The sequence below is a fragment of the Pristiophorus japonicus genome, chromosome 27, assembly GCF_044704955.1.
Source record: "Pristiophorus japonicus isolate sPriJap1 chromosome 27, sPriJap1.hap1, whole genome shotgun sequence".
NCBI classification, from domain to species: Eukaryota; Metazoa; Chordata; class Chondrichthyes; family Pristiophoridae; genus Pristiophorus; species Pristiophorus japonicus.
The window spans coordinates 8,199,452-8,224,579 of NC_092003.1; the positions used below are offsets into that span (position 1 = coordinate 8,199,452).

Below are 25,128 nucleotides of genomic sequence, written 5' to 3' on the forward strand. Positions count from 1 at the left end.
AGCAAGCGACCCGGCCACACTGGCTGATCAGCGCAGAGCTATCCTGCCGACCAGTTGTGGGCCCACCGTCTATGGCCTCGCCAGGCACTTGCTGGCACCGGCGAAGACAACGCCCAAGACAGACGTACGAGGAGCTCGTAACCCTGGTCCAGGAGCAGCTCGAGCCCCAAGGGCAGCACCCTCACAGCCAGACACCGGTTGTACACCCAGCGACGGCCCGGAGACCAGGGCGTCCAAGGACAGAACAGCGCGAACCTTACTTGCCGCTGGTCAGCCCGAGCCTGGGCCTTGCCCAGAGCGTGCTGCAGGCAGGCTCGGACTGCTCCGCTATCGGAGGGGTTGCGAATGGCACTGAACACTGCACAGTCACCAGCGAACGAACTCCCCCACCTCTCACCTTATGGTTGTGAGTTGTGCAATTGTGTGTGCAGAGGGAGGAGGGTGCGGGCGCGGGCAAATATGTGACCGTGCACATTGTGTGCCAGCAGCGAGGGCGAGATAACGGCTCAATGCTCTCGTTATCAGTCGCTGTTTGCAATGGGGGAGGCAGTCCACATACTTTAATGCCAGTCACTGAGGAGGGGCAGCGCGCATGCTCAGTACCAATACATTTGCAGCGCCGGCGAGTGTGCAGGCTCAATGCCAGCACTCCCTGCAGAAGGGAGCAGAGCGCATGCTCCATACCAGCACTATTTGTAAAAGGATGCAGTGCGCATGCACCCTGTCGGCACTAGTTGTAGAAGGGAGCAGAGCGCATGCTCCACACCCGCACTATTTGTAAAAGGATGCAGTGCGCATGCACTTTGTCGGCATTAGTTGTAGAAGGGAGCAGAGCGCATGCTCCATACCAGCACTATTTGTAAAAGGATGCAGTACGCATGCACCCTGTCGGCACTAGTTGTAGAAGGGAGCAGTGCGCATGCTCCATGTCAGCACTATTTGAAGAAGGGAGCAGCGCGCATGCTCCATGTCAGCACTATTTGTAGAAGGGAGCAGCGCGCATGCTCCATGTCAGCACTATTGGTAGAAGGGAGCAGTGCGCATGCTCCATGTCAGCACTCCCTGCAGAAGGGAGCAGCGCGCATGCTGCATGCCAGCACGCCAGGCAGCAGGGAGCAGTGCGCATGCTCCTTGTCCGCACTATTTGGAGAAGGATGCAGTGCGCATGCTTCATGCCACGCACACCGACTGTAGAAGGGGAAAAGTGCGCATGCTCTATGCCAGTCACGCTGGAGGCGCACTGCGCACGCTCGGTGGCCAGTCATCCTGAGTGAGCAACTCTGCGGGTGACGTCAGCCGGGGGCGCGGGGGGGGGGGGAGAGAGTGCGCGGCGCAGGCGCGCTGGGGGGCCCCGGGTGGCCTTGGTTGTCAGTGGTGACGGCGCAGGCGAGGCGGGAGAGGCGCATAAAGGGCGGAGGATGAGGCTGCTGTTGTGTCAGAGGCTTCGGGGCGTCGTCAGCTGCAGTCACATTCACAGAGACATCCATCGCACCGCAGCCGCTGCAATGCCCTTCAAGGTAAGGGGGGAGAGAGAGAGAGAGAGGGAGAGGGAGAGGGAGAGGGAGAGAGAGAGGGAGAGGGAGAGGGAGAGGGAGAGGGGGAGGGGGAGGGGGGCCATGGCGGCAGGGGGGGGGGTCAGAGGTCACCCGCACTTGACCATTTTCTGGGCTTTTTTCGATTGCCTCGATTTCCCGGGGGTTGCCCGCAATCGTGGCACGCTGGACCCCCCCCCACGGGCCGTGCCCGAGCTCGCCCGCCACCTCTGCATTTGTATAGCGCCTCTCGCGACCGCTGCTCGTGCTCCGCTCGCGCTCCGCGGCCAATGGCGCTCGGTCGCTGTTGTGACGTTGGGGCAACCGCGGCGGCCGATTTGCGTGCATGGCCATCTCCCGCCAAGCGGCGATGTGATCACGGCCCGCGTCGTCTGTGTTTTTTTTAATTTTAGTGATGTCGGTCGAGGGATAAATATTGCCCCCCCCCCCCCCGGGGACATCGGGGCGCACTCGCCCCTTCCCCCTTCCCCCCCCCCCCCCCCCCCCCCCGCTCTTCTTTGAAATAGTTCCCGCGGGATCTTTTGCATCTGCCCCGAGAGAGCAGACACGGCCTCGGTTTATCGCCTCATCCGAAAGACTGCCCCTCCGACAGTGCAGCACTCCCTCAGCACTGCCCCTCCGACAGTGCGGCGCTCCCTCAGCACTGCCCCTCCGACAGTGCGGCGCTCCCTCAGCACTGCCCCTCCGACAGTGCGGCGCTCCCTCAGCACTGCCCCTCCGACAGTGCGGCGCTCCCTCAGCACTGCCCCCTCCGACAGTGCGGCACTCCCTCAGTACCGCCCCTCCGACAGTGCGGCGCTTCCTCAGTACCGCCCCTCCGACAGTGCGGCGCTCCCTCAGTACTGCCCCTCCGACAGTGCGGCGCTCCCTCAGTACTGCCCCTCCGACAGCGCGGCGCTCCCTCAGCACTGCCCTGGGAGTGTCGGCCGAGATTTCTGTGCTCCAGTCTCTGGAGTGGGGCTCGAACCCACAAACCCATGACTCCGGGGTGTGAGAGAGAGAGAGAGAGCGCGAACCAACTGAGCTGCGGCGGACACCTTCAGAAGCGGCTCCTCTCCCACGAGGAGGTCCCTATTGTTCCCCAATCCCCCCGGGCCGGGTCATTCTCAGCCCCGCCAATGGCCGGCTTCGCATGAGCGTTGGGCGCTTGTGATATCTGTCGCTGTTTTGCGGTGATTGTGTGAGCGCCCCTCCGATTTTTAAACCCACAGCTCCCTGCTCGTACAAGGAAAGCGTAGCTGATCGCGTGTCTGTTTGTGACGCATGGCCACTGTTTCTCTGAGGTCAGATGCAGCAGTGTGTTGTGGGAGGACACCGTGTTGCCAAACGTGTTAAACGTTTGTGGTTTTTTAGGCCAGCACGAGGGCAGACTTGATTTGAAGTTGAGCTGTGGCTGACGGGAGCATTCTGAGCTTCGAGTCTGGTTCTGTTGTAAACTCTGGAGCTGTAAATTATGAGAGCGTCCCAAATAAACCCAACGGGGAATTCAGGAGAAACTTCTTCACCCAGAGGGGGGGGGTGAGAGTGTGGAACTCGCTGCCGCAGGGAAGGGTTGGGGAAGAATAGCAGAGATATTTAAGGTGAGGCTGGATAAACACTCGAGGGAGAAAGGAATGGAAGGGTAGGGTGGGAGGAGGCTTGTGTAGGAGCATAAACACCGGCATGGAGCGGTGGGGCCAAATGGCCTCTTTCTGTGCCGTAGTCTCTGGCACGAAATCTGCAGAAGGCACGAAGGGATGAATTCACCTCCCTGGCCACGAGACTCCCAGAGCAAGCGCTCTACTCGGAACTCCTACACTGCAAGCGAGCCAAAGGTGGGCAGAGGAAACGTTACAAGGGACACCCTCAAAGCCTCCCTGATAAAGTGCAACATCCCCACCGACACCTGGGAGTCCCTGGGCCAAAGACCAGTCCGCCCTAAGTGGAGGAAGTGCATCCGGGAGGGCGCTGAGCACCTCGAGTCTCGTCGCCGAGAGCGTGCAGAAACCAAGCGCAGGCAGCGGAAGGAGCGTGCGGCAAACCAGTCCCACCCTCCCCTTCCCTCAACCACTGTCTGTCCCACCTGTGACAGGGACTGTGGTTCCCGTATTGGACTGTTCGGTCACCTAAGGACGCATTTTTTGGAGTGGAAGCAAGTCTTCCTCGATTCTGAGGGACTGCCTATGATGTGATCATGGATAGGACGGACCTGTTTCTCTTAGCAGAGGGGTCAACAACCAGGGGGCATGGATTTAAAGTAATTGGGGGGAGGTTTAGAGGGGATTTGAGGGGAAATGTCTTCACCCAGAGGGTGGTGGGGGTCTGGGGCGGAACTCGCTGCCTGAAAGGGTGGTAGAGGTAGAAACCCTCACCACATTTTAAACAGTACTTGGGATGTGCGCTTGTAACCTACAGGGCTACGGACCGAGAGCGGGAAAGTGGGATTAGGCCGGGTAGCTCTTGGTCGGCCGGCGCGGACACGATGGGCCGAAATGGCCTCCTTCCGTGTCATAAGTCGCTATGATTCTAAGACCACCTTGCAGGAGGACGTGGCTTTGGCTGAGGTGGGAGAAAGCGTCTGGCAGTGAGAGCCTTCGGAAGTGGGGGGGGGGGGAGATATTCGGGGAGGGAGATGGGAACCAAATTGTTGGTGCATCTCTTTATCAGGAGAAACCGTTACATAGCGAACTTTCGCGATGTGTTTAGGAGAAAGCTCTCTCTCTCGAGTGTGACTGCTATTGTTGTACAGCCGCGATAGCGATCTTTCTTTATCTCCGATCTGTATCTAAACCACTGTCTTTATTGACTGTACAACAGCTCTGACCGCATCGCTCGCATGATGAAAGAAAGACAGACTTGCATTTATATAGCGCCTTTCACGGCCAACGGACGTCCCAAAGCACTTTACAGCCAATGACGTACAGTTTTGGAGTGCGGTCACTGTTGTAATGTGGGAAACGCGGCAGCCATTTTGTGCCCAGCAAGCTCCCACACACAGCGATGTGATAGTGACCCAGATCGTCTGTTTTGCTCCCTCAGCACCGCCCCTCTGACAGCGCAGTGCGGCGCTCCCTCAGCATTGCCCCTCTGACAGCGCAGTGCGGCGCTCCCTCAGCATTGCCCCTCCGACAGTGCGGCGCTCCCTCAGCATTGCCCCTCCGACAGTGCGGCGCTCCCTCAGCATTGCCCCTCCGACAGTGCGGCGCTCCCTCGGCACCGCCCCTCCGACAGCGCAGTGCGGCGCTCCCTCGGCACTGCCCCTCCGACAGCGCAGTGCGGCGCTCCCTCGGCACTGCCCCTCCGACAGCGCAGTGTGGCGCTCCCTCAGCACCGCCCCGGGAGTGTCAGCCTGGATTTTTGTGTCCAACTCCCTGGAGTGGGACCTGAACTCCACAGCCTTCTGACCCCGAGGTGAGTGTGCTGCCCACTGAGCCACAGCTGACACACCATGTGGTGTAAAGGGTCACTGAGGGAGTTAGGGGAGGGTGGGGTTACCTCCTGTGTTTCTCTCATTCCCCCCCACCCTTCCCTCCCTCCTGTCAGTGTCCAGACTGCACTCCCAGCGGGCAGGGCCTCTCTCTCTGGCCGCTGAGCCCTTGGCGAACAGCTCAGGCAGTGACCCTGCTGTGTGCTTGTCCGCAGGTGTAGAGAGGGGGAGGGGAAGCTGGGGAGAGAGCTGAGTCACTGAGGTTGACTGAGACGCTCCTACCCTTGCCAAGTTGAAACTGGCCCAGTACTGGCTCTCGGGGCTGTGCCGTGATGTTTCCAACACAGTGAACACGTTCTACCAGTTTTGGGATGGGCAGAGCTCGAGAAGCCTGCACTCCTGGAGGTGGTTTACAGCGATCCAAAGTCTGCTCGAGGTAACAACAACTTTGTATTTATATAGCAACTTTTAAAGTCCCAAGGTGCTTCACAGGAGCGTTATGTGACACACAAATTGACACTGAGCTGACCATAAGCTTGGTGAAAGAGGCAGGTTTGAGGAGAGGAGAGGAGAGGAGAGGAGAGGAGAGGAGAGGAGAGGAGAGGAGAGGAGAGGAGAGGAGAGGAGAGATATAGGGAGGGATTTCCAGGGCAACAGAAGGCACGGCTACCGATAGTGGAGCGACTATAACCAGGGATGGTCAGGAGGAGCGCAGAGATCTCGGGGGTTGTGGGGCTGGAGGAGATTATAGAGATGGGGAGGGATCTGCAAACCAGGATGAGGAGAATTGTGAAATCTAGGCGTTGCTTAACCGGGAGCCAATGTAGGTCGGCGAGCACAGGGGGTGATGGGTGAGCGGGACTCGGTGTGAGTTAGGACACGGGGCAGCGAGCACAGGGGGTGATGGGTGAGCGGGACTCGGTGCGAGTTAGGACACGGGGGCAGGGAGCACAGGGGGTGATGGGTGAGCGGGACTCGGTGTGAGTTAGGACACGGGGCAGCGAGCACAGGGGGTGATGGGTGAGCGGGACTCGGTGCGAGTTAGGACACGGGGCAGTGAGCACAGGGGGTGATGGGTGAGCGGGACTCGGTGCGAGTTAGGACACGGGGCAGTGAGCACAGGGGGTGATGGGTGAGTGGGACTCGGTGCGAGTTAGGACACGGGGCAGCGAGCACAGGGGGTGATGGGTGAGCGGGACTCGGTGCGAGTTGGGACACGGGGTCAGCGAGCACAGGGGGTGATGGGTGAGCGGGACTCGGTGCGAGTTAGGACACGGGGGTAGCGAGCACAGGGGGTGATGGGTGAGCGGGACTCGGTGTGAGTTAGGACACGGGGTCAGCGAGCACAGGGGGTGATGGGTGAGTGGGACGCGGTGCGAGTTAGGACACGGGGGCAGCCGAGTTTTGGATCACCTTTAGTTTACGTTGGGTAGAATGTGGGAGGCCGGCCAGGAGTGCGTTGGAATAGTCAAGCCTGGAGGTAACAAAGGCACGGATCAAAATATTCGTCCGAAAACCTCACATCATCTTGAGAGGCAAAAGCAGAATCCACGAGTTTCCAGAGCGGGAGTGTCGCAAATGGTTTCGGTGACCCTTTGGGCTTTGGAGGATGGAAAGAACCTACCCCTTCGCTTTAATCCCCAGGTCCTTCCCACAGACCTTAGTTAACCTTTTTCCAATGATGACCACATTACAGGAAAGATGTGATTGCACTGGAGAGGGTACAGAGGAGATTTACCAGGATGTTGCCAGGACTGGAGAATTTTAGCGATAAGGAAAGATTGGATAGGCTGGGGTTGTTTTCTTTGGAACAGAGGAGGCTGAGGGGAGACCTTTTATTGAGGTGTATAAAATGATTTCCCTTAGCAGAGGTGTCAACAACCAGGGGGCATGGATTTAAAGTAATTGGTAGGAGGGTTAGAGGGGATTTGAGGAGAAATGTCTTCACCCAGAGGGTGGTGGGGGTCTGGAACTCACTGCCTGATGCGCGCGAGAGAGAGCGCGTGCCGCACTGTCAGAGGGGCAGTACTGAGGGAACGCCGCACTGTCAGAGGGGCAGTACTGAGGGAACGCCGCACTGTCAGAGGGGCAGTACTGAGGGAGTGTCGGAGGGGCAGTACTGAGGGAGCGCCGCACTGTCAGAGGGGCAGTACTGAGGGAGTGCCGCACTGTCGGAGGGGCAGTACTGAGGGAGCGCCGCACTGTCAGAGGGGCAGTACTGAGGAAGCGCCGCACTGTCAGAGGGGCAGTACTGAGGGAGTGCCGCACTGTCGGAGGTGCCGTCTTTTGGATGCCCTGTCTGCCCCCTCGGCTGGATGTAAAAGATCCCATGGCCACTATTGGAAGAAGAGCAGGGGGAGTTCTCCCCGGTGTCCTGGGGCCAATATTTATCCTTCAACCAACATCACTGAAACAGATGATCTGGGTCATTATCACATTGCTGTGTGTGGGAGCTTGCTGTGCGCAAAGTGGCTGCTGCGTTGCCCACATTACAACAGCGACCACACTTTCGAAACATGTCTCACTGTAAAAGCGTTTTGGGACATAAGGAGATGGTGAAACCCGTTATTGAAATGCAAGTGCTTTCTTTTGAAGTGAGGAAACGACAGGATTGTATCTTTGGAAGTTAGCATGTCGCTTAAAACAGAGAGAGAGAGAGAGAGAGAGAGAGAGAGAGAGAGGGGGAATCCCAGAATCCGAAATACTGGAACCCGAGGAGGAAGTATTGTTCCACTCCGTGGGTGGGGCCCAGGACGGGCGCCGTGCCAGCAGGTCTGGCATCATCCAGCCCGCTCCTCCGCCACCCAGCAGGTCCCTGACCCTGGTCACCTCGCCAGCCACAGCCCTCGCGCCCGCCTGCCAGCTAAAACCGCGGTCGTGGAGGTACGGATTCCTGATCAGCGGCTCCCGCAGGACAGCCGCCACGCCAGCCGTCGGAGAGCTGCGCTCGGTGGCGACTCTGTTCCAGACCCCGATGAGCTTCCTGGTAAAAGACAGGCAGCCCCTGGACGGCGGTCCTGATGTCCCCCACCCCCCCCCTCCAGGCTCACAAACAGGAGCTGCGTGTCGTAATTGAGGCTGTACTGCTGGCGGAAGAAATACGTCGCCACCTAGGGAGGGGGACTCGACGTACAGGGTCTGAAGACGTGAGCCTGGGTGCTCACACGCACCAACACCTGAGAGCCTTCTCTCCGATGCATATATTTCAGCGGGAAACCAGTGTGGGGAGATTTTCAGCTGGGAGATTTTCGGAAGAGAGAAATGATTGAGAAAAGTACAGGATTGCACAGGGAGGAAGCGTTTGAGGACAAGAGACAGTGTGGCAAGACCTGATTTCAACACAAGGAGGCGGGAATGATGCGTGTCATTTTCTGGCCCATCGTCATCATAGGCAGTCCCTCGGAATCGAGGAAGGCTTGCTTCCACTCAAAGTGAGTCCTTAGGTGGCTGAACAGTCCAATACGAGAGCCACAGTCCCTGTCACAGGAGGGACAGACAGTGGTTGAGGGAAAGGGATGGGTGGGACTGGTTTGCCGCACGCTCCTTCCGCTGCCTGCGCTTGGTTTCTGCACGCTCTCGGCGACGAGACTCGAGGTGCTCAGCGCCCTCCCGGATGCACTTCCTCCACTGAGGGCGGACTGGTCTTTGGGCCCAGGGACTCCCAGGTGTCGGTGGGGATGTTGCACTTTATCAGGGAGGCTTTGAGGGTGGTCCCTTGTAACGTTTCCTCTGCCCGCCTTTGGCTCGCTTGCCGTGAAGGAGTTCCGAGTAGAGCGCTTGCTTTGGGAGTCTCGTATCTGGGGGCATGCGGACAATGTGGCCCTGCCCAGCGGAGCTGGTCGAGTGTGGTCAGTGCTTCGATGCTGGGGATGTCGGCCCGGTCGAGGACGCTAACGTTGGTGCGTCTGTCCTCCCAGGGGATTTGCAGGATCTTGCAGAGACATCGTTGGTGGTATTTCTCCAGCGATTTGAGGTGTCTGCTGTACATGGTCCACGTCTCTGAGCCATACAGGAGGACGGGTATCACTACAGCCCTGTAGACCATGAGCCTGGTGCCGGGTTTGAGGTTCTGGTCTTCAAACACTCTCTTCCTCAGGCGACCGAATATTACACTCCCGAGGTATGGGAAATGGTCCACGTTGTCCAAGATCATGCTGTGGATCTTGATGACTGGGGGTCAGTGCTGTGTGGCAGGGTCCGGTTCATGGAGGACCTTTGTCTTCGGAATGCTTAGTGTAAGGCCCATGCTTTTGAATGCCTCGGTGAAGGTATTGACCTTGGCCTGATGATCAGCCCCTGAATGTACGCAGACGCAGGTGTCGCCTGCGTACTGTAGCTCGACGACAAGAGGATGGGACGACCTTGGATCTAGCCTGGAGGCGACGCAGGTTGAACAGGTTCCCGTTGGCTCCGAGGCGCAGACTCGAGCCTTGGCTCCACCATCACCGGGCCAGCTAACAGCGCAGACCAGGGGTCGAGCGTGGGACCAGGCCTGATTTTGTAGGGCGCGGAAATAATCGGACGCCCTCGCGTCATCTTCAAGCGGCACAATGCACGTTCAAAAGTGGAATCCACGAGAGCTTTTCTAAGGGGACGTGGGTATAGAAACTTAGAAATTCACAGCACGGAAGGAGGCCATTTCGGCCCATTGTGTCCGCGCCGGCCGACCAAGAGCTACCCAGCCTAATCCCGCTTTCCCGCTCTCGGTCCGTAGCCCTGTAGATTACAAGCGCACATCCAAGTACTTTTTAAATGTGGTGAGGGTTTCTGCCTCTACCACCCTTTCAGGCAGTGAGTTCCGTCCCAGACCCCCATTTCCCCTCAAATCCCCTCTAAACCTCCCCCCCCAATTACTTTAAATCCATGTCCCCTGGTTATTGACCCCTCCGCTAAGGGAAACCGGTCCGTCCTATCCACTCTATCCAGGCCCCTCATCATTTTACGCAGGAGTCCTCGCTCTATTTATCGGGGACTTGGCCTGGAGGCTGGTGCACGGAGCAGTCCCGTGCAATCGGTTTTTAAGTCGGCTCACGGGCTCCCAGGCCGCCTGTAAGTTCTGCGGTCTGGAGGAGTCCTTGTTCCACGTGTACGTTCAGTGTGTGAGGTTGTAGCCCCTCTTCCAATATTTGAAGGGGCTGCTCCTCAAATTCTGGTTGCACTTCAGTTCCACACTCCTGATCTTTGGGCACCCTGTGCGGAGGGGAGCGGGTAGGTCGGAGGGCCTCCCAAGGGGGCCATCAGCCGGTCCAGGCAGCGGGCGGTCGAGGGGAGTCGTTCAGCCCAACTGCCTGCCTCTCTTCCGCGGTTACATCCGAGCCCGGGTGTCCCTGGAGATGGAGCACGCGGTGTCCACCGGTACGCTCGCGGCCTTCCGCGAGAGGTGGGCACCGGAGGGACTGGAGTCCATCATCACCCCCGGCAACCAAATTTTAATTTGATTTAAGGTTCCGTTGAAAGTTTAAATTGTTAATTTGTGGATTCTGGCGCCCTTGTCAAAGGGAGTACTTGATTTAAGTTTCAACAAAAATAGTTGTAGAGCTGTTGAGTTGGGAGGGGCTTAGCCAGTCACGTGACATTCACAAGACTCAATAAAACCCCGGCCAGTTGGGTTCGGGGGGGGGAGAAATCCACGATGGGGCAGGTGGTTGTGAGCCTGGTGGATGAACTGGTAATGTGTCGTGTGAGTGTTAAACCTTTTGCTAGTTCTTAACTTGTTCGTAATAGCAATGTGTTGCTATGAATTCTTAAGCAAAGAACCCATGAGGATACCACTGCGACCTCAGCCCTTCAAAGAAAGACTTGCATTTATATAGAGCCTTTCACGGCCACCAGACGTCAAAAGTGTTTCACAGCCAATGAACCACTCCAAGGTTGGCGGACTGCCTGGACCCCGCTCTCTCGCTCTCTCGCTCTCTCGCTCTCTCGCTCTCTCGCTCTCTCGCTCTCTCGCTCTCTCGCTCTCTCGCTCTCTCGCTCGCTCCTCCTCTCGTGCGCTCGCTCTCCCCTCCCTTTTTAGACGCTCTTTAAAACCTACCTCTTTGAAGTTATTGGGTCACCTCGGTGTCTCAATTATCAAAAGAACAGACTTCCTTTTCATTCAGTGCTTGAATGCAAACCCCTTTCCCGGGTGTAGCTTGTCACGCTATTCCCCAGAGGGCGGTTTGAGCTCCTACTATTGCTGGAGAACAGTGGCCTCCTTTGTGCAGCCTGCTCCAGTCGAGGCACCTGACTGTAATGGAGAGCGCCGGGCCCCGTTGCAGTGACTGAGGAGTGACAGTCCGTGCCTAACCCTGTAACTGGAGACCAGGTCCACGTGCGTGTGTGGACAACGTGGCTCCCTATAAAAGAAAGCCATGCATTTACACAGTGCCTTTCACAACCACCCGGTGTCTCCAAGCGCTTTACAGCCAATTTGGAGTCGCTGTTGGAGGGTAGTCACTGTTGTATTGTGGGAAACGCCAATATGCGCACAGCAAGCTCCCACACACAGCAAAGTGATAATGACCCAGATCACCTGTTGATTGAGGGATTAAATATTGTCCCCAGGACACCGGGGAGAAACTCCCCCTGCTCTTCTTCCAATAGTGGCCCCGGGACCTTTTACATCCACCCGAGAGGTTTAACGTCTCATCCGAAAGAGGGCCCCTCCGACAGTGCGGCGCTCCCTCAGTACTGCCCCTCCGACAGTGCGGCGCTCCCTCAGTACTGCCCCTCCGACAGTGCGGCGCTCCCTCAGCACTGCCCCTCCGACAGTGCGGCGCTCCCTCAGTACTGTCCCTCCGACAGTACGGCGCTCCCTCAGTACTGTCCCTCCGACGGTGCGGAGCTCCCTCAGTACTGCCCTTCCGACAGTTCGGGGCTCCCTCAGTACTGCCCCTCCGACAGTGCGGCGCTCCCTCAGTACTGCCCCTCCGACAGTGCGGCGCTCCCTCAGTACTGCCCCTCCGACAGTGCGGCGCTCCCTCAGTACTGCCCCTCCCATAGTGCGGGGCTCCCTCAGTACTGCCCCTCCCACAGTGCGGGGCTCCCTCAGTACTGCCTCTCAGTACTACCCCTCCGACAGTGCGGCGCTTCCTCGAAGGAGCTTCAGTGTCAGCCGTGGTTCAGTGGGCAGCACCTTCGCCTCCTGAGTCAGAAGGTTGTGGGTTCAAGTCCCACTCCAGGGACTTAAGCACAGAAATCTAGGCCGACGCTCCCAGTGCAGTGCTGAGGGAGCGCCGTACTGTCGGAGGTGCCGTCTTTCGGATGAGACGTTAAACCGAGGCCCCGTCTGCCCTCTCAAGTGGATGTAAAAGATCCCACGGCCACTATTGGAAGAAGAGCAGGGGCAGTTCTCCCCGGTGTCCTGGGGCCAATATTGATCCCAGAGCCAACATCACTAAAACAGATGATCTGGGTCATTATCACATTGCTGTTTGTGGGAGCTTGCTGTGCGCAAATTGGCGTTTCGCACATTACAACAGTGACTGCACTCCAAAAGTACTTGATTGGCTGTAAAGCACTTTTGGGGACGTGTGGTGATCCACGAGACGTCTGTGAAAGGCGCTATTTAAATGCAAGTCTTTCGTTCTCCCTTTTAATCCATACGCTCTCGCCGTGTGTCTAACCCCTAGCGTGCCAAGGCTATTGAACCGCAAACAGTCAGTGTTTGAGCAGCCCTGTCCTGGCTTTACTTCTGTTTTTAATCTCTGTGGTTACTGAGCTATTAAAGCGCGACAGGGCTGCACAGGTTTGTCGAGGGTGGTTGCTGGAGATTGCCACAAGAGAATTATCGCAATCTGTTGCTCAAGGAGTGGTTTCGGGAGATTACCAACAGCCAGTCCTAGCTCTCCCACCACAAGACGTTGAGACACACACTGATTTCAACGTTCTGGAATTCCCCACACCCCTGCCCTCTGTCCTCCCCACCCACTGACTGGAAAAATACTTCCTCCTCCGTTTCCAGTATATAAGATTCTGCGATTATTTCCCCCCAACCTCCTCTCTCTCTCTCTTCTCTCTCTCTCTCTCTCTCTCTCTCTCTCTCTCTCTCTCTCTCTCTCTCTCTCTCTCTCTCTCTCTCTCTCTCTCTCTCTCTCTTTTGTTAACAATTATGTTTCTGTTTCAGGAAGTTTTAACCGAAAGGCTAACTTCCAAAGATACAACCCTGTCGTTTCCTCACTTCAAAGAAAGCACTTGCATTTCTATAGCGCCTTTCTCGACCTCCCGGATATCCCGAAACACTTTTACAGTGAGACGCTTTTTGAAAGTGCGGTCACTGTCGTAATGTGGGCAACCCGGCAGCCGCTTTGCGCACAGCAAGCTCCCACACACAGCAATGTGATAATGACCCAAATAATCTGATGTTGGTTGAGGGATAAATATTGGCCCCAGGACACCGGGGAGAACGCCCCCTGCTCTTCTTCCAATAGTGGCCGCGGGATCTTTTACATCCACCTGAGAGGGCAGACGGGGCCTCGGTTTAGCGTCTCATCGGAAAGACGGCCCCTCCGACAGTGCGGCGCTCCCTCGGCACTGCACTAGGAGTATCAGCCTGCGTTTTTGTGCTCCAATCTCTGGACTAGCGACGAGGAGTTGGACTGTAGAACCGGTGTCGGTTGTGGCTCAATGGATAGCTGTCTCTCTGTCTCTCTGTCTCTCTGTCTCTCTGTCTCTCTGTCTCTCTGTCTCTCTCTCTCTCTCTCCCCCTCCTGTGTCAAAAGGATCTGGGTTCAATTCCAGAGACTTGTACAAATATCTCGGCTGACACTCCGGTGCAGTACTCGATGGATGGGGAGAGATTGCACAAACCAGGGGAAGGGCATAACTAGAGGCCATCAATATAAGGCAGTCACTGATTAAACCCAAGGGGGGAATTCAGGAGAAACTTCTTTACCCAGAGAGGGGTGAGCATGTGGAACTCGCTGCCACAGGGAGGGGTTGAGGCGAATAGTATCGGTGCATTTAAGGGGAGGCTGGACAAACACATGAGGGCGAAGGGAATAGAGGGTTGTAGTGATAGAGTTGGATGAGGAAAGGCGGGAGGAGGCTCGAGTGGAGCATAAACGCCGGCACGGACTGGTTGGGGCCGAGCGGCCTGTTTCTGTGTCGTGTTGTCGAATGGAGGGACAGACTCGAGGGGCTGAATGGCCTGCCCTGTTCCTATGACCAGAGATGTTGTTCCCTGCCTGTTGCCGACTGTAGCAGCTTTGTTTGGCAAACGCATTGTTCTCCGCTTTTGAGGCGCGGCCCGAGTGACTAAGCACTCGCGTCAGTCAGTCCGTCCGTTCGCTGTTGGGACATTTGGAGCCCGGGGACTTTGTACAGCCTTCTCGCGGACACTGCCACGCCCAGTGACTGGGCAGATTTGAGCTGATGTAATCTGTCCGTCCAACATTCCGCACCTTGGGTGGCAATCCTGGTCCCCAGTCCTTCTTCTTTTTTTGTTTCTTTAGCCCCGCTGCGATCGCTCCCCGGGCCGAGGAGCTGGCTTGGTTTGGAGCCTGCCTGCCGTGCCTCGTTGACCGTTTCTCCCAGCGAAAGGGCGATTTTCCCCGTCTCTCGCGCTCGCTTGCGAGCCATCGCCTCAGGTCTCCGACTGGTTGCAGCACAGTCGGAGACCATTCATACAGCGCCAGTAATGTGGTGAAATGCACCCAAGGCGCGTCACAGGATCGTTATGAGATTTAAAAAAAAAAAATGTTGACACCTGAGCTGCATAATCTCACACATTCACAGCACGGAAGGAGACCATTTCGGCCCATCGAGTCCGTTCCGGCCGACCAAGAGCTACCCGGCCTAACCCCACTTTCCCGCTCTCGGTCCGTAGCCCTGTCGGTTACAAGCGCACATCCCAAGTACTGTTTAAATGTGGTGAGGGTTTCTGCCTCTACCACCCTTTCAGGCAGCGAGTTCCGCCCCAGACCCTCTATTAAATGTAGTATCTCCAAATTTGCGGATGACACTAAGTTGGGTGGCAGTGTGAGCTGCGAGGAGGATGCTATGAGGCTACAGAGTGACTTGGATAGGTTAGGTGAGTGGGCAAATGCGTGGCAGATGAAGTATAATGTGGATAAATGTGAGGTTATCCACTTTGGTAGTAAAAACAGAGAGACAGACTATTATCTGAATGGTGACAGATTAGGAAAAGGGAAGGTGCAACGAGACCTGGGTGTCATGGTACATCAGTCATTGAAGGTTGGCATGCAGGTACAGCAGGCGGTTAAGAAAGCAAATGGCATGTTGGCCTTCATAGCGAGGGGATTTGAGTACAGGGGCAGGGAGGTGTTGCTACAGTTGTACAGGGCTTTGGTGAGGCCACACCTGGAGTATTGTGTACAGTTTTGGTCTCCTAACTTGAGGAAGGACATACTTGCTGTTGAGGGAGTGCAGCGAAGATTCACCAGACTGATTCCCGGGATGGTGGGACTGACCTATCAAGAAAGACTGAATCAACTGGGCTTGTATTCACTGGAGTTCAGAAGAGTGAGAGGGGACCTCATAGAAACGTTTAAAATTCTGACGGGTTTGGACAGGTTGGATGCAGGAAGAATGTTCCCAATGTTGGGGAAGTCCAGAAGCAGGGGTCACAGTCTAAGGATAAGGGGTAAGCCATTTAGGACCGAGATAAGGAGAAACTTCTTCACCCAGAGAGTGGTGAACCTGTGGAATTCTCTACCACAGGAAGTAGTTGAGGCCAATTCACTAAATATATTCAAAAGGGAGTTAGATGAAGTCCTTAGTACTCGGGGGATCAAGGGGTATGGCGTGAAAGCAGGAAGTGGGTACTGAAGTTTCATGTTCAGCCATGAACTCGTTGAATGGCGGTGCAGGCTAGAAGGTGAGAGGGGAGCGACCTGTCAAAAGCCCAGCGGGAGATCCAGCCAGCGGCAGTTGGTGAGAGGGGAGCGACCTGTCAAAAGCATACCGGTGCAGCTACAGCGGGAGAGAAAGCAAAATAGAAGTAGAAAGTAATCAAAAAGTGACGTAACAGCCAATGGGGTAAGTGATTGGCTGGTGTTGGGTGAGTAGCTTTTCTTTTATTTTTTATATCAGTAAGTGAACTATAACATTGTTATTACCAATTTAAGGGTATCTAAGGTTAAGACATGGCAGGAGAGCTCAGTCATGTGATATGCTCCTCCTGTACCATGTGGGAACTCGGGGACACTTCCGGTGTCCCTGACGACTACGTGTGTGGGAAGTGTATCCGCCTCGAGCTCTTGACGGTCCGCGTTGCAGAATTGGAGCTGAAGGTGGATTCACTCTGGAGCATCCACGATGCTGAGAATGACGTGAGTATCACGTGTAGTGAGTTGGTCTTACCGCAGGAGAAGGGTCCACAGCCAGATAGGGAATGGAAGACCAACAGGAAGAGCAGTGCAAGAAAGATAGTGCAGGAGTCCCCTGTGGTCATCCCCCTGCAAAACAGATACACTGCTTTGAGTACTGTTGGGGAGGATGACTCATCAGGGGAGGGCAGCAGCAGCCAAGTTCATGGCACCGTAGGTGGCTCTGCTGCAAAGGAGGGCAGGAAAAAGAGTGGGAGCGCGATAGTGATAGGGGATTCGATGGTGAGGGGAATAGATAGGCGTTTCTGCGGACGCAACCGAGACTCCAGGATGGTATGTTGCCTCCCTGGTGCAAGGGTCAAGGTTGTCTCGGAGCGGGTGCAGGACATTCTGAAATGGGAGGGAGAACAGCCAGTTGTCGTGGTGCACATTGGTACCAACGACATAGGTAAAAAAAGGGATGAGGTCCTACGAAAAGATTTTTAGGAACTAGGATCTAAATTAAAAAGTAGGACCTCAAAAGTAGTAATCTCGGGATTGCTACCAGTGCCACGTGCTAGTCAGAGTAGGAATCGCAGGATAGCGCAGATGAATACATGGCTTGAGCAGTGGTGCAGCAGGGAGGGATTCAAATTCTTGGGGCATTGGAACCGGTTCTGGGGGAGGTGGGACCAGTACAAACCGGACGGTCTGCACCTGGGCAGGTCCGGAACCAATGTCCTAGGGGGAGTGTTTGCTAGTGCTGTTGGGGAGGAGTTAAACTAATATTGCAGGGGGATGGGAACCTATACAGGGAGACAGAGGGAGACAAAAAGGAAGCAAAAGCAAAAGACAGAAAGGAGATGAAGAAAAGTGGAGGGCAGAGAAACCCAAGGCAAAGAACAAAAAGGGCCACTGTACAGCAAAATTCTAAAAGGACAAAGGGTGTTAAAAAAACAAGCCTGAAGGCTTTGTGTCTTAATGCAAGGAGTATCCGCAATAAGGTGGATGAATTAATTGTGCAAATAGATGTTAACAAATATGATGTGATTGGGATTACGGAGACGTGGCTCCAGGATGATCAGGGCTGGGAACTCAACATCCAGGGGTATTCAACATTCAGGAAGGATAGAATAAAAGGAAAAGGAGGTGGGGTAGCATTACTGGTTAAAGAGGAGATTAATGCAATAGTTAGGAAAGACATTAGCTTGGATGATGTGGAATCTATATGGGTGGAGCTGCAGAACACTAAAGGGCAAAAATCGTTAGTGGGAGTTGTGTACAGACCTCCAAACAGTAGTAGTGATGTTGGGGAGGGCATCAAACAGGAAATTAGGAGTGCATGCAATAAAGGTGCAGCAGTTATAATGGGTGACTTTAATATGCACATAGATTGGGCTAGCCAAACTGGAAGCAATACGGTGGAGGAGGATTTCCTGGAATGCATAAGGGATGGTTTTCTAGACCAATATGTCGAGGAACCAACTAGGGGGGAGGCCATCTTAGACTGGGTGTTGTGTAATGAGAGAGGATTAATTAGCAATCTCATTGTGCGAGGCCCCTTGGGGAAGAGTGACCATAATATGGTGGAATTCTGCATTAGGATGGAGAATGAAACAGTTAATTCAGAGACCATGGTCCAGAACTTAAAGAAGGGTAACTTTGAAGGTATGAGGCATGAATTAGCTAAGATAGATTGGCTAATGATACTTAAGGGGTTGACTGTGGATGGGCAATGGCAGACATTTAGAGAACGCATGGATGAATTACAACAATTGTACATTCCTGTCTGGCGTAAAAATAAAAAAGGGAAGGTGGCTCAACCGTGGCTATCTAGGGAAATCAGGGATAGTATTAAAGCCAAGGAAGTGGCATACAAATTGGCCAGAAATAGCAGCGAACCTGAGGACTGGGAGAAATTTAGAACTCAGCAGAGGAGGACAAAGGGTTTGATTAGGGCAGGGAAAATGGAGTACGAGAAGAAGCTTGCAGGGAACATTAAGGCGGATTGCAAAAGTTTCTATAGGTATGTAAAGAGAAAGAGGTTAGTAAAAACAAACGTAGGTCCCCTGCAGTCAGAATCAGGGGAAGTCATAACGGGGAACAAAGAAATGGCAGACCAATTGAACAAGTAATTTGGTTCAGTATTCACTAAGGAGGACACAAACAACCTTCCGGATATAAAAGTGGTCAGAGGGTCTATTAAAGAGGAGGAACTGAGGGAAATCTTTATTAGTCGGGAAATTGTGTTGGGGAAATTGATGGGATTGAAGGCCGATAAATCCCCAGGGCCTGATGGACTGCATCCCAGAGTACTTAAGGAGGTGGCCTTGGAAATAGCGGATGCATTGACAGTCATTTTCCAACATTCCATTGACTCTGGATCAGTTCCTATCGAGTGGAGGGTAGCCAATGTAACCCCACTTTTTAAAAAAGGAGGGAGAGAGAAAGCAGGGAATTATAGACCGGTCAGCCTGACCTCAGTAGTGGGTAAAATGATGGAATCAATTATTAAAGATGTCATAGCAGCGCATTTGGAAAATGGTGACATGATAGGTCCAAGTCAGCATGGATTTGTAAAAGGGAGATCATGCTTGACAAATCTTCTGGAATTTTTTGAGGATGTTTCCAATAAAGTGGACAAAGGAGTACCAGTTGATGTGGTGTATTTGGACTTTCAGAAGGCTTTCGACAAGGTCCCACACAGGAGATTAATGTGCAAAGTTAAAGCACATGGGATTGGGGGTAGTGTGCTGACGTGGATTGAGAACTGGTTGTCAGACAGGAAGCAAAGAGTAGGAGTAAATGGGTACTTTTCGGAATGGCAGGCAGTGACTAGTGGGGTACCGCAGGGTTCTGTGCTGGGGCCCCAGCTGTTTACATTATACATTAATGATTTAGACGAAGGGATTAAATGTAGTATCTCCAAATTTGCGGATGACACTAAGTTGGGTGGCAGTGTGAGCTGCGAGGAGGATGCTATGAGGCTACAGAGTGACTTGGATAGGTTAGGTGAGTGGGCAAATGCGTGGCAGATGAAGTATAATGTGGATAAATGTGAGGTTATCCACTTTGGTGGTAAAAACAGAGAGACAGACTATTATCTGAATGGTGACAGATTAGGAAAAGGGAAGGTGCAACGAGACCTGGGTGTCATGGTACATCAGTCATTGAAGGTTGGCATGCAGGTACAGCAGGCGGTTAAGAAAGCAAATGGCATGTTGGCCTTCATAGCGAGGGGATTTGAGTACAGGGGCAGGGAGGTGTTGCTACAGTTGTACAGGGCTTTGGTGAGGCCACACCTGGAGTATTGTGTACAGTTTTGGTCTCCTAACTTGAGGAAGGACATACTTGCTGTTGAGGGAGTGCAGCGAAGATTCACCAGACTGATTCCCGGGATGGTGGGACTGACCTATCAAGAAAGACTGAATCAACTGGGCTTGTATTCACTGGAGTTCAGAAGAGTGAGAGGGGACCTCATAGAAACGTTTAAAATTCTGACGGGTTTGGACAGGTTGGATGCAGGAAGAATGTTCCCAATGTTGGGGAAGTCCAGAAGCAGGGGTCACAGTCTAAGGATAAGGGGTAAGCCATTTAGGACCGAGATAAGGAGAAACTTCTTCACCCAGAGAGTGGTGAACCTGTGGAATTCTCTACCACAGGAAGTAGTTGAGGCCAATTCACTAAATATATTCAAAAGGGAGTTAGATGAAGTCCTTAGTACTCGGGGGATCAAGGGGTATGGCGTGAAAGCAGGAAGTGGGTACTGAAGTTTCATGTTCAGCCATGAACTCGTTGAATGGCGGTGCAGGCTAGAAGGGCTGAATGGCCTGCTCCTGCACCTATTTTCTATGTTTCTATGTTTCTATAAATCCCCTCTAAACCTCCCCCCCAATTACTTTAAATCCATGCCCCCCCCTGGTTGTTGACCCCTCTGCCAAGGGAAACGGGTCCGTCCTATCCACTCTATCCAGGCCCCCTCATCATTTTATACACCTCAATCAGGGCTCCCCTCAGCCTCCTCTGTTCCAAAGAAAACAACCCCAGCCTGTCCAATGTTTTCCTCATCGCTAAAATTCTCCAGTCCCGGCAACATCCTCGTAAATCATAATGCCCAAGTAGAAATTAGCGCAGGTGACCAAAAGCTGGGTCAATGAGGTGGGTTTTAAGGAGCGTCTTGAAGGAGGAGAGAGAGGCGGAGAGGTTTAGGGAGGGAGCTCCAGAGCTTAGGGCCCAGACAGCTGATGGTGGAGCGATTATAATCAGGGATACTCAGGAGCGCAGAGATCTCGGGAGGGGTTGTGGGGCTGGAGGGGATTACAGAGATAGGGAGGGGGCGAGGGGTTTGAAAATAAGGATGAAATTCGGCCCGTCGAGCCCGTACCAGCTCTCAGCCAGTCCCACTCCCCCCCCGCCCTTTCCCCGTTGCCCTGCAATGTTTTCCCTTCAGGTACTTATCCAACTCCCTTTTGAAAGCCACGATTGAGTCTGCCTCCACCGCCCTCTCAGGCAGCGCATTCCAGATCCTAACCACTCGCTGCGTAAAAACGTTTCTCCTCGTGTCGCCTTTGGTTCGTATGCCGACCACCTCGATTGACTCAATGCTACTTGCACTTTCAACATGTGGTGGTGATAATCTGTGTGCTGGTGCAGGCAGGATGGAACTTGCATTTTATACAGCCCTTCGCAGCCAAGGAAGCATTTTTGGCCTCTGAAGCACTGTCACTGCTGTAATGCAGGCAACCCGGCGGCCAAACTCCACACAGCAAGCTCCCACAAACAACAAGACCAGAGAATCTGTTTTTTTTTTTGTATCTGCGCCGACTGGCAAAGATCCTAATCCCACTTTCCCGCTCTCGGTCCGTACCCCTGTAGGTTACAAGTGCACATCCAAGTACTTTTTTAAATGTGGTGAGAGTTTCTGCCTCTACCACCCTTTCAGGCAGTGAGTTCCGCCTCAGACCCCCACCACCCTCTGGGTGAAGACATTTCCCCTCAAATCCCCTCTAAACCCCCCCCCCCCCAATTACTTTAAATCCATGCCCCCTGGTTGTTGACCCCTCTGCTAAGGGAAACAGCTCCGTCTCTGTGTCTCTCTCTCTCGCGCTCTCTCTTTCTCTTTTTCTCTTTCTCTCTCTTTCTCTCTCTCTTTCTCTCTCTCTTTCTCTCTCTCTTTCTCTCTTTCTCTTTCTCTTTCTCTCTCTCTTTCTCTCTCTCTCTCTCTCTCTCTCTCTTTCTCTCTCTCTCTCTCTCTCCCCCTCTCTCTCCCTCTCTTTGATGAGTGTTACTGTGGTCGCTGCTTGCCCGTGCTTTCCTCTTCTCTACTTCTCCCCGAACTGCAACCGCGCCCTCCCCCACGGGCAGCTGCTTCCTCCCAGCCTCACCGCGATAACATCTTCACACACCAGGCAACGGAAATGTGGAACTCTCTCTTTACCCCCCCCCCCCCCCTTCCCCTCGTAAAAGCTGTCACCGCCGGGGCTCCATCGAAAATCTCCGCGCTGCGACGGATCGATTTTCATTGGGTAAGGGTGTTGAGGGTTACGGAACCAAGGCGGGCAAGGTGACTCGAACATCAGGGGTCGGCCATTCGGCCCCTCGAGCCTGCTCTGCCATTCAATATCACGGCTGACCTTCGACCTCAACTCCACTTTCCCGCCCGCTCCCCATAATCCCTTGATTCCCTTAATATTCTAAAACGAGACTCCCTGAGCAAATGCTCTACGCGGAGCTCCTTCACCGGTAAACGAGCCAAAGGTGGGCAGCGGAAACGTTACAAGGACACCCTCCCTGGTGAAGTGCGACATCACCACCGACACCTGTGAGACCCTGGCCGCAGACCGCCCGAGGTGGAGAAAGTGCATCCGGGAGGGCGTTGAGCTCACCAAGTCTCAGCGCAAAGAGCGTGAAGAGGTCACGCGCAGACAGCGGAACGAGCGCGCGGCAAACCTGCCCCACCCACCCCTTCCCTCGACGAATGTCTGTCCCACCTGTAACAGGGTCTGTGGCTCCCGTATCTGTGGACTGTTCAGCCACCAGAGAACTCCCTTTGGGAGTGGAAGCAAGTCTTCCTCGATTCCGAGGGACTGCCGATGCTGATGATGATGAAACGCAAATAAGATGCCGATCAACCGAGAGATAAATGGATGGCCTCTTCCTGTTCTTATGGCTTCGTGTACCCTCTCCACAAGTTCTCGCTGACCGACATTGGCTCCCGATCAAGCAATGCCTCGATTTCACAATTCTCACCTTCGTTTTCAAATCCCTCCCAATCTCTGTAATCTCCTCCAGCCCCACAACCCCCAGAGATGTCTGCGCTCCGCTAATTCTGCCCTCTTGAGCATCCCTGATTATAATCGCTCCTCCATCGAAACGTATAAGATTATGAGGGGGATTGACAAGGTGGATGCAGAGAGGATGTTTCCACTGATGGGATGAGGGGTGGGGGGGAAGACTAGAACTAGGGGGCGTGATCTTGGAATAAGGGGCCGCCCATTTAAAACTGAGATGAGGAGGAATTTCTTCTCTCGGAGGGTTGTAAATCTGTGGAATTCGCTGCCTCAGAGAGCTGTGGAAGCCGGGACATTGAATAAATTTAAGACCGAAATAGACGGTTTCTTAACCGACAAGGGGGCGGGCGGGGAAGTGGAGCTGAGTCCATGATCGGATCAGCCATGATCGTATTAAATGGCGGAGCAGGCTCAAGGGGCCTACTCCTGCTCCTATTTCTTATAATCCGGGATAAGGACATAATCGCTCAGCCATTGGGGGCCATGCCTTCTGTTGCCTGGGCCCTGAGCTCTCTGCCTCTCTACCCCTCTCCCCTCCAAGACGCTCCTTAAAACCTACCTCTTTGACCAAGCTTTTGGTCACCTGCGCTAACTTCTATTTATGCGGCTGGGTGTCCAATTGTTAGCGCATATTACGGATTTGGAAATAAGGGTGTAAGGTGTGCAACCTTCCAGGCGGTAGAGGTGGCGGGTTGCTGCAGTGCATCTTGTAGCCGGTGCACACTGCAGCCAGGGGGCGCCGGTGATGGAGGGAGAGGCACTCCATTCGCAGCGGTTACAGGCCTCACTCGATGGTAGGGTTCATAGAAAATAGGAGCAGGAGTAGGCCATTCAGCCCCTCGAGTCTGCACCACCATTCAATATGATCACGGCTGATCATCTATCTCAACACCATATTCCCGCTTTTTCCCCATACCCCTTGATGCCTTTTGTGTCTAGAAATCTATCTGTCTCCCTCTTAAATATATTCAGTGACTTGGCCTCCACAGCCTTCTGTGGTAGAGAATTCCACAGGTTCACCACCCTCCGAGTGAAAACATTTCTCCTCATCTCGCTCCTAAATTTCCCACCCTGTATCCTGAGACTGTGACCCCTTGTTCTAGACTTCCTAGCCCCGGGAAAACATCCTCCCCGCATCCAGTCTATCCAACCCAGTCAGAATTTTATGTTTCCATGAGATCCCCTCTCATTCTTCTAAACTCGAGTGAATACAGGCCCAGTCCACCCAATCTCTCCTCATACGACAGTCCTGCCATCCCAGGAATCAGTCTGGTGAACCTTCGCTGCACTCCCTCTCTGGCAAGTATATCCTTCCTTGGGTAAGGAGACCAAAACTGTACACAATACTCCAGGTGCGGTCTCACCAGGGCCCTGTATCATCATCATAGGCAGTCCCTCGGAATCGAGGAAGACTTGCTTCCACTCTTAACCCATTCTTGGGTTACTGAACAGCCCAATACCAGAACCACAGTCCCTGTCACAGGTGGGACAGATAGTCGTTGAGGGAAGGGGAGGGTGGGACTGGTTTGCCGTACGCTGTTTCCGCTGCCTGCGCTTGGTTTCTGCACGCTCTTGGCGATGAGACTCGAGGTGCTCAGCGCCCTCCCGGATGCACTTCCTCTGTTATGTATGGAGAAAAAGTCAGACTGAATACTGAGCTCAAAGTAAAGTGAGACCGTACTCTTTTATTGCAGGTCTCTGGAGTGCCCCTCCAACCTGCGAGGCCTCCATAAATACCTGTGCTCCCAAGGGATTATGGGTTCCGTTGAGACTCCAGGGGATGAGCCCTCTGGTGGCTGTACAGAGTAAATACAAGTTTACATATATAACATTCTCCACTTCGGGCGGACTGGTCTTTGGCCCGGGACTCCCATGTGTCGGTGGGGGATGTTGCACTTTATCAGGGAGGCTTTGAGGGTGTCCCTTGTAACGTTCCCTCTGCCCACCTTTGGCTCGCTTGCCGTGAAGGAGTTCCGAGTAGAGCACTTGCTTTGGGAGTCTCGTGTGTGGGGGCGTGTGGACAATGTGGCCCTGCCCAGCGGAGCTGGTCGAATGTGGTCAGTGCTTCGATGCTGGGGATGTTGGCCTGGTCGAGGACGCTAACGTTGGTGCGTCTGTCCTCCCAGGGGATTTGCAGGATCTAATGCCCTGTATAACTGTAGCAAGACATCCTTGCTCCTGCACTCAAATCCTCGCGTACCAGGGGCAGACCCTGTGGACAGGAGGGGCGAGGAGCTCGCGTAAAGGCCCAATGTCGGCCCTCTGCCGTCTCTAGGCTTCGAGCTCCTTGAAACGGATGACAAATTGACTGGGCAAGGCTGTGGCGTGACCCATGCTCCCAGGAGCTTGGCCTGCCACGGCAGGTTGTTCCATTACAGTGACTGGGCCTGCTCCCTGGTGGCTCCTGGGCGAGATAAACATGTTTTCTTGTGTTGGCTAACCTCTCTACTCCGCATCTTTTCATTAATGGGGCAATGTTCCTCCCGAAGCAGCAGCCTTTTAATTATAAATGGCTGCCTGTGCGGCCCGGAGGCTCTCTGGTTTGTCGAGTCCCCGATTTAACGCTGTGCGGCGGGGGATTAAATTGTAGGGGGGGAGTTTGTAAGCTGGGTTCCTTGCTTAAGAATTCA

At 54.2% G+C, this 25,128-nt stretch overlaps 1 protein-coding gene across 1 annotated transcript in view; it reads left to right on the forward strand.

Moving 5' to 3' along the window:
* The first annotated feature begins 1,360 nt into the window (after window positions 1–1,360).
* prdx5 (peroxiredoxin 5) overlaps window positions 1,361–25,128 on the forward strand; it is a 37,115-nt gene continuing 13,347 nt past the window's right edge. The window contains exon 1 of the mRNA XM_070868222.1: window positions 1,361–1,517. Within this exon, the coding sequence (XP_070724323.1) occupies window positions 1,419–1,517 (99 nt within the window). The 5' untranslated portion in view covers window positions 1,361–1,418. The remainder of the gene's footprint in view (window positions 1,518–25,128) is intronic.